The 13,269-nt window shown below is 38.7% G+C and overlaps 1 protein-coding gene across 3 annotated transcripts; it reads left to right on the plus strand.

Annotated features, from left to right (window-relative positions):
* Positions 1–2,008: 2,008 nt before the first annotated feature.
* Positions 2,009–9,973, plus strand: LOC145479964 (metabotropic glutamate receptor 3-like). Of its 3 annotated transcripts, none has more exons than XM_081458442.1 (3): positions 2,009–3,829; positions 4,740–4,857; positions 6,435–9,973. In XM_081458442.1, the coding sequence occupies exons 2-3, from the start codon at positions 4,773–4,775 to the stop codon at positions 8,939–8,941; spliced, it is 2,592 nt and encodes an 863-aa protein (XP_081314568.1). In that variant the 5' UTR covers positions 2,009–3,829; positions 4,740–4,772; the 3' UTR covers positions 8,942–9,973. The 3 variants fall into 3 exon arrangements, with proteins under 3 accessions (XP_081314568.1, XP_081314569.1, XP_081314570.1); XM_081458443.1 differs by having other exon boundaries at positions 2,009–3,578; XM_081458444.1 differs by having other exon boundaries at positions 2,009–3,039.
* Positions 9,974–13,269: the final 3,296 nt, after the last annotated feature.

Raw genomic sequence — 13,269 nt, forward strand, 5'->3', positions numbered from 1 at the left:
TTGAACAAAAGATGGGTAACTTAGCCTGCGAGCAGGCTCTCGTGTTTGGGCCGGGAGCACGCGCGGCAAAGCCGCGAGAAGGCACTCGCTCACATGCCGACGAAAAAAGACACTAGACACTAGGACCTGACACTAGAGACAGATACTAGAGCCTGCTCGCAGGCTATGGGTAACTCTATCCACCCAAAAAGTCACTAACTCTGACTCAGTCCACACGTATCCGTTTTCGGGCAGCCCTAAAATATGGAATCCGGAACCGCAAACCAGAATCCGGAATCCGGAATCCGGAATCCAGATATTATGAATGACGATAGAAATAATTCACTTAAGCGGTGTCTAATAAATAAATATAGGGAAAAATTAATCTGTTGTTATTCATTTTCTTTGCTTTACTTCAGCCACAAATTGTAACTGTTAAAAAATTATTGACTAGTTCTGAACAACCCTTAGCTATACATCTGGCCCGATTGTTCAAGAGGTGGATAAAGCTATCCATTGGGTGAATCACTATCCAGTCAGGGTTAGAGAGTAACCCTTCGGTTCACTTCTCTTGGGATTTTAATTTCGGTGATTCGTTAAAGTTGATGATATCCTATACCAGAAAATGAGTTCGAAACATTAGAACCAAATGTAACATATACAATTTTTATTTTGTGTTTGTTTTAGTTTTCTGAATAAAACGATGAGAAATTAATCATGAATATCGGGGAAAAAAAAACTGTTAATGAATCATGAATCATTGGGGAAAAAAGGCAGGAATCACGAATATCGAAAGTCAAATGATTCCGCTTCCACTCCAGATGATATGTACATTGGTCAACGTCTTGTTTGATTTTTCTCTATTAGTGAAATGGCTTCGAAGAAGATCAAAACAAATATAAATTTAATTTTATGAATTGTAAGTTAATGCAAATTACCAGTGGCGTGAAAAACAGCTAACGTGCTGTGATGCGACTCGAATTTATTCTTCTTAATTCTTCAGATAAGAGATGTGTTGTTTCTGAGTCATTGAAATACGGTTTTTGCTGGAAAATTTACTTTCATGTTTGGGGAAACAGTGGGATAACTTTACGAAATAAGTTACAAAAGCTACAAAATAAAGCAGCCCGTGTTTTGACCTACTCAAACTAATGACGTAGATGCTGGTCACCTGTTCAAACTTTTAGGGTGGAAAAATCTATCACGCTAGCAGCAAATTCAAAGAACTGCGATGGTTTACAAGTCTTTGCACGGGTTGGCTCCAGACTATCTCTGCTCTAAATTCGAAAGGCGAGAAACCGTACATAATCTAAGGGACTTGGAGAATAAACTCAATGTTCGATTACCGCGCACAAACTATTACAAAAATAGCCTTGGCAATTGTGGCATCGTTCTTTGGAACAGCCTTCCTTGTGACTTAGGGTAACAGAGTCCCTGAGGCAATTTAAATGCCTACTCAAAGGAGATGAATAAAATATAAGACACGGCATCCATGGAAAGCAGTTTTTTATTTAATTATATTTATTATATTGGGTATTAGGCATTAGGCATTATCTATTAGGTAGTTTTGGCTGACAAATTTGTTACCGTGTTTAATTAAAGATTATCAAGATCAATCTATCTACAAAAAAGGACAAAAATTAACTTTATTTTTTTCCTAGATCTGTTTGTGCAAACCACGGCTATTTTTATTCCCTCTAGTTGTAATGACTCATTACTGACGTTTGGAAAAAAAATCAACCATTTGTAGCTCGGTTAACGTGTCACCAAAAAAATTCACTCATGTTTACGCTGTGTTGAGTTTGGTCTTGATGTTTTGTTTTTTTTGTTTTTTTCCCTCACATATGAACAAATAGATATATGTAGAACTCACACTTTTTTATGTGCTGAAGGTAACAAAAAGTTGCAAAAAAGAAATAAATGTTCCGCTGACATTTTGACGTGAAAATAGTTAAACAAATTAATTTATCATTGGGGAATAAAATTAGATTGACGACGGAAGGTCCGGATGGAAATTCACTCACATACGTCGATTTAAGTGGAAGCTTGTGTCTTTTTAGTTAAAAGCTTTTACTGCATAGCTGATAAAATTACTTTAATGTAATTGGCTGAGAGCAGCTCAATTTATCGTGATGTTTACGTTATTCGTGACGTTTGACTGACTCTATAAATTGCACTCGCCTCTAGGCTCGTGTAATTTTAAGAGAATTTTCAAATAGCACGTAGCGTAGCGTAAATTCTTGGTTGCATTCGCATAAACACAGCACACTCCAAATACATGCCAAGATCATTCAGATTGCATAGCAGTAGTTGCCATTCTCCTTGCCTCCCCGTTTTGTGATCGGAATTGGCATCGTATTCTTGGTAAGAAAAAACGCTATTATAAACAGTGTTGAACTGAATTGTTCAGTTGTCATCGATGAGATTGTAAAAGTGCACTTTCTAAGGTGTCTAAGTTACCTTTCCCGAAAGGAAATTCACTTTCAGATTTGCTAGGGGAAAAATTTCACACAAGGGAAGTAAACAAGGGGGATTATTTGTACAAATTGTGCGCTTTTTCAGGAAATGCTGAAAGAGCTAAGTTCCGGATAAATAATACTGACAATTCAAACAATTTCCTTACTTACTGTACCTGTGGAAAACGTGTCAAAAGTTCTATCAGTAAGTCACGTCGACAAAAATGTATACATTTGTTTTCTTTTCATTCAATGCTTTATAGCAATTTTATGACAATCTTTTACTTTGTGCACTTCACAGTGAAATTTCTGTGTTAGACCAGCTTTATGGATGGTTTCTATGTAATTGCTGAAGTTAATTGTTTTTCGTTGCCTAATAGTGCTCCGGGCGCCCCAAATGTCTCAGACTTATCGTTTATTCTGTTTAAAACTAATGTCTTCTTGTCGAAGGCAAATTAACCTGTTTCATTCTACAAATAATAACCCTCATGGGTTTGTGTTTGGAATTTCTCATCTAATTTCAGCAACTGATCCCGATTATATGGTAACCAGTTTTAACAACAAATTTTCAGGATCTACGATTGAACCGAGGCACTGTTTCGTGGTAAGGCGACCATTTTGTACTTGCCTGCTCGATTTTATACGGTTAGGTTAATATAGGAAACACGTATAATTAAGGAGAAAGGCGTATTGAATTACGCTTTTTTTAGCAGCGTAGCTTGTGTTGTTACCAACACATTCACGTCTAGGATGAATTACCATACATAATCATGTCAATTTAGCCACTGGTTATTCCTTTAGGGCAGTCATATCGCTTTTTAAATTTCACATTTTATATGTCCGGCCTTTTATTTTCACTTGCATCACTATAATTCTCTATAGTATGTCAAGGCCTTCTCCTTATAAATTGTGTCCACCAAGGTATTCGAATTGCATTAACCCCAGTGCTTGACATTTTATGGTCAACAGAGGTAAAATTGCATTCCAAAAACTGTCAAATAAACTTCAAATTTGTATTTCTGCGCGTCAAATTGAGAGGCGTATGTCACTGATAGCACGTCACTGTTAACAGCATATAGTGTGAGATTCATACAAGGAAATGTCCAAAAGCTAAACCGCACAGCTCTGTATGTACTATGTCAGGTCAGTAAAGTTCCTTTGTATGGACTCGCTTCAAATCACAAAACTGGCAAACGTGCCACACTATTTTTCTATACAGTCTCATTTATAAATTCGAATTGAAACTTACGTTGTTTGCTTTTGAAAAAAATTAGAATTTCTGACAGCAGCTGTATTTGTCTAGTTTTGGAAAGCAAAGTCGTTGACGCTAAAATTATCGGTTCCCTGAGTTCTAGAAAAGTAAAGCTCCTAACTGGAAGACATATTAATAACAGGTAGGCTTACAAAACTCTTAGCATGACTTACCTTTCGGCTTCAATAGTAATCAGGTTTGGTTTTTTTAATTCACCCTGCAAAACAGCAGCTGTACACGTTATGTGATGTTATTAACTGGGAGATGCAATTCGTAGGGGACGTTCTTTCCAATAAGATCTAATTTAACGTCTTCATTTTAGGTCAGGAGAAACAGAAATGATTTAAAGGACATATATTACACCAATCAGGGCAATACAGTTTAAAACAATAGAAAACTGCAAAAAAAATGGCTTAAAATAGTGAGCTGTCAGCTTGAAAAAACGGAAACCGAGCGGAAATTAGAATTTATTACCTGTTCCATGTCACTTCCGCTCAGATTTACAGATTAAAACTTTGTTTGAAGGAAATTAATTTTTTCCTTCAGGAGATGGTCTGTTTTTCGAGGTAAACGACCGACATCAATTTAGAAATTCACTCCATATGACCTTTCCTAACGTTTAATTTAAGAAAAGTGTCAAAGCCAATGAGGTGTCGAATCCAAGCGAAACAAAACGACAACAATACGATATGCGACCCTTTTATGTTTTCATTTTAAAGATTCTGTTAACCAGGAAAGTGTACGTTGTTACAAAGTTCAGTTCAATTTAACTTATTCTGAGGTCTTTAAATTTCACACTTCGATCCTAACCAATCCCCGGTAAACTTGATAAATTTGATAGGTTTTACTTCGATGTTACCCTATCCTAAATTTCCAATGCGATTCTTGCCTGTTATTAGCTCGATGAATTTCACCTCTATCTGTTGTTTATACAAGCTGGCAAAAGCAAGGGAAAAAATTCAACGACGTCCAAGTAGCTGGGATCGCAGCAGGATTCCAATGTTCTGAAGTCACTAACATTTGATGTTTTATTTGCTTATAAATCACTGAAGGAATCACGAGCCGAGTACGCAAGAAGGTAAATCATGCAGCTTGCAGTAATCACCTTGATGTTAGTTGTTGGCGATATCTTGATGATCTGTGGACGGTCACAATCGATTCACTATCAAGGTAACATAATCGCCTATTCCCCTTTTACGGGAGTCTCCGCACTGTTCAGGAGAATATCAACACATATGCCACCATTAAGTTACCCGGTAAAAAACGAGGCACTCTATTTTTAATACTTCAGACTTTCATGAACCTCAGCGAAAACATATGCTGCATATAAAATGGTTTTGTTCGACCTTAAATTGGGGGAGTTGAGGGTAGGGTCCCCGATGACCTTTACAAAGCAGGGGCGTAGCGTCCATATACGCACGTACGCTCGTGCGTACAGCGGAAATATGGAAAAATATTTTTCTTATTCCCTGAAAGTTTTTCAAAAATTACCATAAAATCGAGTCGATTTTTAAATTTTGAATTGTTGTCTGTGTGTGTAAGTCTCTCCAGTACCTTTTCATAAAATCCATAAACGGCGAGAAACGTAATAGTGGAGTGACAACAAAAGCAAAAAATTCTACTCTCAACGGCCCCCACACATGTAAACGTTGTAAACCCTCGGTTTGTTTTACCCCCTGTTTTTGTTGTGGCTTGCCGAAAACTCTAGAGATGGGTTAAATAAAGAACTAACTACTGCATTTTCCCTTGCATTTATGTATTGAAATGTCCCTCGGAAATTGCAGAAAATGACATTGCCGAGACCTCGAATTTCAAAATTTTCCGGGGGAAGAACCCTAGTTACGTTTGAAGCGCCTTCACGAATTCGAATTTTATTCTTGTGCCTACACCTTCTCAATCTCACGCTACGCCCCTGCTTTCAAAGTATCGTGTAGACATACAAACCTGAATGACCATACCAATCTACACAGCACTTTTATGACGCTACCAAACTAATCCTTCGCATTTTCTTGTCAGTCCTACCCCTACCCCTCCTCTTGATGCCCATATTGAGGTATAACTTTCCTGTTGCAAGCCACCTGCTAAAACACATAAGCGAGCCATTAACAGACTCTACGTGCTAACACATATTGAAGTAGGTTAATGCGGTCAGTGTTGAATTAGAAAGGCAAATGCTATGCAGGTCTGAAAAAAAAAAACAGAGAGAGAGGACCTTGATGTTATTTCAATCATAGTCTTTTTGTAAACGTAACTTGATACTTTTCAAATTGTGAGGTATTTAAGGCTCGTAATCAGGATGTGTGAATTTCCAATGTATTTTGTTCTTTGTGCGACTTCACGTATCGCGCAACAACTTCTTAAAACTAATTTTGCATGATTGTCGTCTTCGGGGAAGAAATGCAAATTAAGGGGACTTTGCTTTTCCTCACTTTGTGATCTGTGACTTAGTTTTGTTCGCTATTTTTCATTTGCATTAAAAGTCAGAGGTAAGTCTTCAGGTTTCGTTAGTTTTAGAGCACGTCATACTCAAGCACAAACTGGCTACATGTGTAATAATTTTCAATTGTAACAGCAGAACAAAAACGTTTGATATAACTCCTACGTCCATGCGGTGAGTATTATGGTATTTTTAGGGAAGAATAACCGGTCATATCATTTTGAATCAAGTAGATTTAGCTGAGCCTATCAATTTAAATCTAAACTTTCTCTATGCTTTAGCGTACCAACTTTACCTGTTTGCTTTTTAGACGAAGGAAATCAGCTTTCCCTTCATATTAATGGCGACATAATTCTCGGGGGTCTGTTTCCAGTTCATCTCCGCAGTGACAAGACTGAAAACGCGTGCGGTGAATTAGACCTTCTTCCAGGATACCAATATCTCGCCTCAATGCTGTTTTCTTTGGAAGAAATCAACAAAGATGACCATATTCTTCCAGGCATTACACTCGGAGCTAAGATTTACGACACTTGCCGAAGTCAAACGATTGGTTCCGATGGCGCGAGAGAAATAATAAAATACACACTACGTGAGGACAATGACACTGCACCGTTATCAGGCGTCGTTGGACCGTTTCGAAGCGATGTGTCGGTGGCTGTTGCTAATTTGCTTCGCGTTTTTGATATTCCTCAGATTAGTTACGGCTCGACAACCCCAGTCCTTAGCGATAAAGATCTGTATGGCTACTTCTTGCGCACTGTTCCATCTAACTCCTATCAAGGGAAGGCAATGGTGGATGTTGTTCGTTATTTCGGTTGGAGCTATGTGATGACTGTCTATTCCCCGGGGCAATATGGAGAAAAAGGAATGGAGAAGTTCTACGAAGAGGCAGAACGCGCGGGACTTTGTATTGCAAACAAAATTAAACTTCCTGCATTTCCGACCGAAGAAGACTTCATTAACACCATTCAAGAACTTCTAGAAATAAGGAAAAAAAATTCGCGCGGTAAACTAGACGTTGTTGTGTTGTTTTGCATTCAGCGAGATAACACGGGTTTGGTCCAAGCAGCCAACAAAGTACTGAAAAGTGGTGAAAGACTTTCGTGGCTTGCAAGCAATTCTTGGGGAGACAGAAAGCAAGTTACTGACGGATCTGAAGAAGCAGGCGAAGGCGCAGTTACAATGAATTACATTGAAGGCCAAGTTGATGCGTTTAAGAAGTACTTTTTAAACTTAAAACCCTCTAAAAATATCTCCGATCCCTGGTTTGACGAATTTTATCAAGCAACTTTAAAATGCAAGCTTTCAACTTCTTTAAGGTCACTTGATTTTCCACGTGAATGTTTAGCAAACGAGTCTCTCCCACAAGACCTTGAGATCGGGCCTGTACGCGTGGTGATCAATGCGGTCTACGCCATGGCGCATGCGCTTAACAACATGCATAAAGCGCTGTGTCCAGGACAACATTACCTCTGCACTGAAATGAAGAATCTAGAACGGGAAGAGTTTCTGAAATTCTTAAAGAAAGTGTCTTTTCCAGATGCGTCTCTTAACATTAACGTGACTTTCAATCAAAATGGTGATGTGGATGGAAATTATAACGTTTTGAATTTCAAAAAAGTCGATGGAAAACACCGACATGTTATTATTGGAAACTGGAGTGGTGAATTGAACAATGATGGAAACATCGAAGGGAAAATACAATTAGACACAGGCGAGATTTCGTGGGGCGGAGGAAAAATCCTCACTCCGGAGTCATACTGCAGCAAGAACTGCCCAATGAAACAAATAACGATACCAGAAATTACCAACGCCCGCTGCTGTTGGCGATGTGATGGCTGCAGCTCTAACCATGTCATCGTAAACAATACGTGTTCTTCGTGCGGGGAAGGAAAAGTGCCAGACACCAACCTCACAAAGTGCTTCAAGCTGCCTGTTGTTTACCCTTCTTGGACAGACACTCCTGCCCAAGTCCTAACAGCTCTTATAGCGATTGGTATCACTGGCAGCATTAGTGCAGCAACATTCTTTGTTTTACGAAGAAATCACCGCGTTGTGAAAGCGTCTGGACGAGAGCTAAGCATTATTTTATTCGTTGGAGTGATCTCGTGCTACACTGGCGCATTGTTGCATTTCCTCAAACCTGAAAAAACAGTGTGTGGCGCCATGCGCTTCTTAGACAGCGTTTCCATGACAGCGTGTTATGCACCTGTGGTTCTGCGGACAAACCGCATCTATCGCATTTTCAAGGCCGCTCAAAAGTCAGTTCGTAGACCTTCTATGGTGAGCCCGCTGTCACAAATGTTTGTGGCTCTGGGTATTATCGGTGTACAGTGTCTCATAACTATGATTTGGGTATTATCAAAACCACCAATGGCTGTGGAATATTACGGGTACGAAGATCACGTGATTCTCGAGTGTAGCACAGACGACTTTAGTGTAGCTATTAACTTGTGTTTTAACGTAATTTTAATGTTTGTTGCAACAGTGTACGCATTTCAAACCAGGAATTTTCCCAGAAATTTCAACGAAGCGAAATATATCGGCATTACAATGTATATATCATGTTCTGTGTGGGTAATATTTCTACCTTGTTACTTAAATGCTGCTGATAGTGTTTGGAAATCGTATTTCTTATGCAGCTCACTTTTTCTCATTGGAACTGTAACACTCTTAGGACTTCTTGTACCCAAGATTTTCCTTGTGTATTTTGGCAATGCAGTAGATCCAACTGGAGACACCACGCTGACAGGAACTATGGACAATCAAAGAAGAAGTAAGCACAAGCTAGATCATACTGTGGCGTCTACAAATTAAATCTTTTAGAATAACAGTAAATCTACTTCTCAAATGTATCATGCACGCGAAAGATTTATCAAGATATTTTCGAAATCTAATTTCTAACCGGCGTCGAAGCACAGAGGACTAAAATAAAAAACAATTTATTCAATTTCGCATCTCAACCTCGATTTTGCTTCTTTTGTTTTATTTTTATTTTTTTTTTTTGTTATTATTTTTTATTATCATTTGCAATAACACAAGAGAAACAATATTTACAATATAATTACAAACAGTACACTCTCTAGACTACTTACAGCACTAACTCTATTTACATTATATTACTCTGATTATTTACACTATTTAAGGTTACTTCAAACCTTCGCGGGGCTATATTGGTCGATTTTTTTTGGGTCAAGAAAATTAATGTCCGCGAAGCACAAGTTTGCATACTGTGAACGCCAGGGGTTCTGTTATTTCATTGGCTCGCGGTTTTCAAGTTGACACATTCCTCTGTGAAGGCGTGATATGTTTATAAATCTTTAGAAGGCGAAAACTCGCACTCGTTTTTCGAGAGAACCCCCGCTCTTTAAGTGAATTAATAGGGTATGCAGATTTGACGGTTTTCCATGAAATTTGGTCAGAACATTCACTGATAGATGTGGAACAAAGGCGTGTCGGCGAATTCCTTTATTTTAAATACTTTCCTCGTGGCGGCCTTTAACGTAACAGGTTACGCGAATTTTTCGATAGTCGAACTTGACAGATCTATAAAAAGGTAACGAATAGAAATAAAAGAAAATGCTGACACGTTTTTGGAGATTGAGGCTTTGTGATTAACACTGCACAGTTATTTTGCATGAACGATCGCATTTGATACCCGATTAATTCGCTGGAACGTCAGTCGGTCATTTTGGAGTTGACGACCTCTGCCGCCTTTGGAAAGGAAAATCCAAAACAAAACATAATTTTATCGAATTCTACATTTTACAACCTTTCTGTTGATATATAGTCTGTGGGGGTTTCCTTGAAAACAGCGCGCGTACGAATTTTTTTCTGGAGGACTCCCGCGAAGGTAGGCGTCTATGTAAGAATTTAAACTGAAACTCTATCAGCTTAGTGCTCTTGGTGCATTTTTTAGCCAAAAGATAGGCAGCAGTCCAATTTACGTTGTCATTTATTGGTAGACTGCAATCCTCTAGCTGCTTCTTTTGACTAGACTCTGGGGTTAAACCTTCGTTACTAATCATTTTTTTGATATATTAATGTAGTTGCTTTTTTGAATTGTAAAATTCTTGTTGTAAGTGGCTCATATTAGTAGTTGGTTTTTCTGTAAATCTTGAAAATTAGAATCAGCCTAAAGAGACTTTACAGCCGACATTAATCCGTAGAAGCTGAGAGGGCGACGGTCTATTTCATACTTACAGCGGAAATCATTTAACGAAAGAAAACGGTGTTGTCCGGTCCTAAAAGATGTTTCACCCGAATTATTTAAAAAAAAACTGTCTTGTTGGCTATCTTTATTAGGGGGTTATGCCAAAGTTGTTGATCCAGAAAGTGATCTTTCGATGTTATTTCAGGTTCAAAGTTAACTTCTGCCCAGATTCCTGATAGTTCTTTTAAAAAGGCATCCAAAGTTGTCGATGAGGTGTCTTTAACGTTAACGTTGTAGGTAAAAAGGTTTTGACAGCCATATTTTTTGAGGGCTATATCAAAAAAGATTTTCCATTTCCCTTGTTATTGTTATCTAAATATTTGTAATCCAAGTGGTTTTGAGAGATTTATTAAAGTAGCTAATATCAATCATTTTAGGCAACCAGCACCGAAATCATTGATCACTATCTTCCGTCTTATCTGGTCGCCTTTACCATTCCACAGAAAAGTGTAGAGTAAATCGTTTATTTCGTTTAAAACATGGTAGTTTGAACGAAGAGGCGAGAGTAGATAAACTAATTGGGACTTGGGGGACCACTGATGACTTGATGACAGTGATTTTCCCTAACCATGTGAGACGGCGGTATTTCCAGCATCTTAGGATTTCTTTACTTTTTCAAGTTTCTCGCTGTAGTTTAAAGTTACAGATAGTTCGGGATCTATTCAAATCCATAGCCCTAGGGATTTTACCTTGTCTTTTGGCCATTTAGGTTCTTTTCCTGATAACAGAATTTTATCATTTCCAATATTTGCACCGATCCATAGAGCTTACGTTTTCATATCATTGAGTCTCATTGAGGCCGGAGACTTTGCTGAAATCGTCAAGCATTGTGAGGGATGAAAGGAGAGATTCATGTGATCTGTCTAATATAAGTGTTGTGTCATCGGCATACTGACTTAACTTAATTTCCACCGGCATCATTTATCGAGATTCCCTTTATATTAGTATTTTTCCTAATTGCCGTGGCCAGCACCTCTGCCGATAGGATGAATGAATAAGTGAGAGCGGGCAGCCTTGCCTAACATCTCTGAATCTCAAAAAAATTACTTGCCATCCATTATTCAGAATGCAGCTTTCAGTATGACTATACAGGGTTTTCACCCAGTTAATTAACGAAGCACCGAAACCGTAGGATCTTAATGTGTGAATTAATGTATGAAGGACCATTCGAGAGAATCAAATGCTTTTGTTTTATTCCTCTTAACCTCGGTGCCATGTGATAATTGTAATATTAAGTCTTTCATATCATAATTAATGCTACGTAATAAAACTACGTACTTTGTTTGTCATTAACGGGATTAAATGTTTATTTGTTTGATTCAAGAAGGTTATATATGTCAGTAACATATCGTAGATGACTAGACCACTTGGTCCTACATGAAGTGACAACCACTAAATTAATGAGATGAATCCAGAGCTGGTTGACTCATATGCTGGTCATGTAGGTGCTTGAGAAGTTTAATGAGAAGCACATCATGAAGGTTAACGAGAGATTTTGAGCGACGATAATTATACATTCCTGGTATTGTGTCTCACAGAGCACACAGCGAAGCCCTTGTTTTTTCTCTATACAAGCGAGACAAAGCGAGATGCAACCCGGGTGAGGTCAGTTACCTCCACCAAAACACACATCTAAAGCAAAATTATTCTCACCTGCATAAATAATTAGCGCATACAGAAATTTGAATTAATCCTTCAAATTCTACCATACTTTCATGCTTCGGGGCGGGCATGATGCTTTACGGTCTATTGATTTAGATTCCTGGCTTTTGCCTCGATCACTTTTATTTTGCCGGCGTTCCGGTGGAGGGAACGTTTGTCTCCCCACCCCCTTCCTCTAGTGCCGGTTGACGGTGCTACCCTTGCTGCCCGCTGCATACTTTATCTGCCACAGTAGTCGCAGGCTCCTCCCATGACTCCCCACGCGAAGTGGTAATGGATATAGGGGTGGTGAATGGTAAAAGCGAGATTTTTCGAGAGGGGGAGACTAGCGTTTTTTTCTGCATTTCGACTTCTACAATTGCGAGACCGCCGAAACTTCAAAGTGCTTTAAATGCGAGCTTGAGTCGTTCAGACGTCTTTTTTCAAAAAGAAAACGAACAAATGGGTATTTCGAGACTCTCTTAGCCTTGCAAAAATTGAGACTGTGAGACAGCTTTGTGAGAAAATCGAGACCGCGAGACGCACATAGCCGCTAAAAATAAGAGACTGCGAGACCCTTGAAATTCGACGAAAATTTTGCGAGACCTATGCTCTTTGAAGGACCATTCGCCACCCCTTGATATGTAGTGGGAATAAATTACATAATTAAGAATTGTTTCATGCGTAGCGTGTGTACATCCAGTTATGGATGCACGCGGAAAGTTTGGAGAGCACGAAAGAAGCGTAAGGGGTTGCTCGAGGCGACAGCTGAGAGCAACTCTAGCTTCTTGAGTGCTCTCCAAACTTCCCAAGTGTATCCATAACTCGATATACGCACAGCTAAAAGCATGAACCAATTCTTTTATAACATGGCGACAACTTGGGCGCTAAAACATGTTTTAGTTGTTATTGACTACAAAGTTCTCACAATGCTCGGTGAAGGAAAACAAAGGTCATTAGGATCCCAACACGCCACAATCAGTTGAGCAACAGTTGAACGAAAACGCTTAATCTAGAGCTAGTTTCTAAAATTGTCAACGAAAAATTCGCTTCTTGGAATTAATTATAATGAAAATGTAGGCAGACAAAGTCAAAAATACTCAATGAAAATGTAGACAAACAAAGTCAAAATACTCAGGTTTAAGTAAACATCTTAGCTTGCCGAAAAGTCAAAGGCTCGAAGTACAGTTGGATCGTTTAGAATAATCTTCACATTGCCGAAACTTAAACAAATGGAACTTGCACTAAACTCGTAAAAGCTCCCGCTGTGGACCTTTGGAGGCTAAACACC

This window comes from Orbicella franksi, chromosome 2 (assembly GCF_964199315.1).
Source record: "Orbicella franksi chromosome 2, jaOrbFran1.1, whole genome shotgun sequence".
Classification (NCBI taxonomy): Eukaryota; Metazoa; Cnidaria; class Anthozoa; order Scleractinia; family Merulinidae; genus Orbicella; species Orbicella franksi.

Bases quoted from the DNA above. Each gene is read 5' to 3' on its own strand.
- LOC145479964 (XM_081458442.1), top strand. From the start codon at position 4,773: ATGCAGCTTGCAGTAATCACCTTGATGTTAGTTGTTGGCGATATCTTG. The intron at 4,858-6,434 runs GTAACATAATCG...TTTGCTTTTTAG, and splicing joins ACAATCGATTCACTATCAAG to ACGAAGGAAATCAGCTTTCC.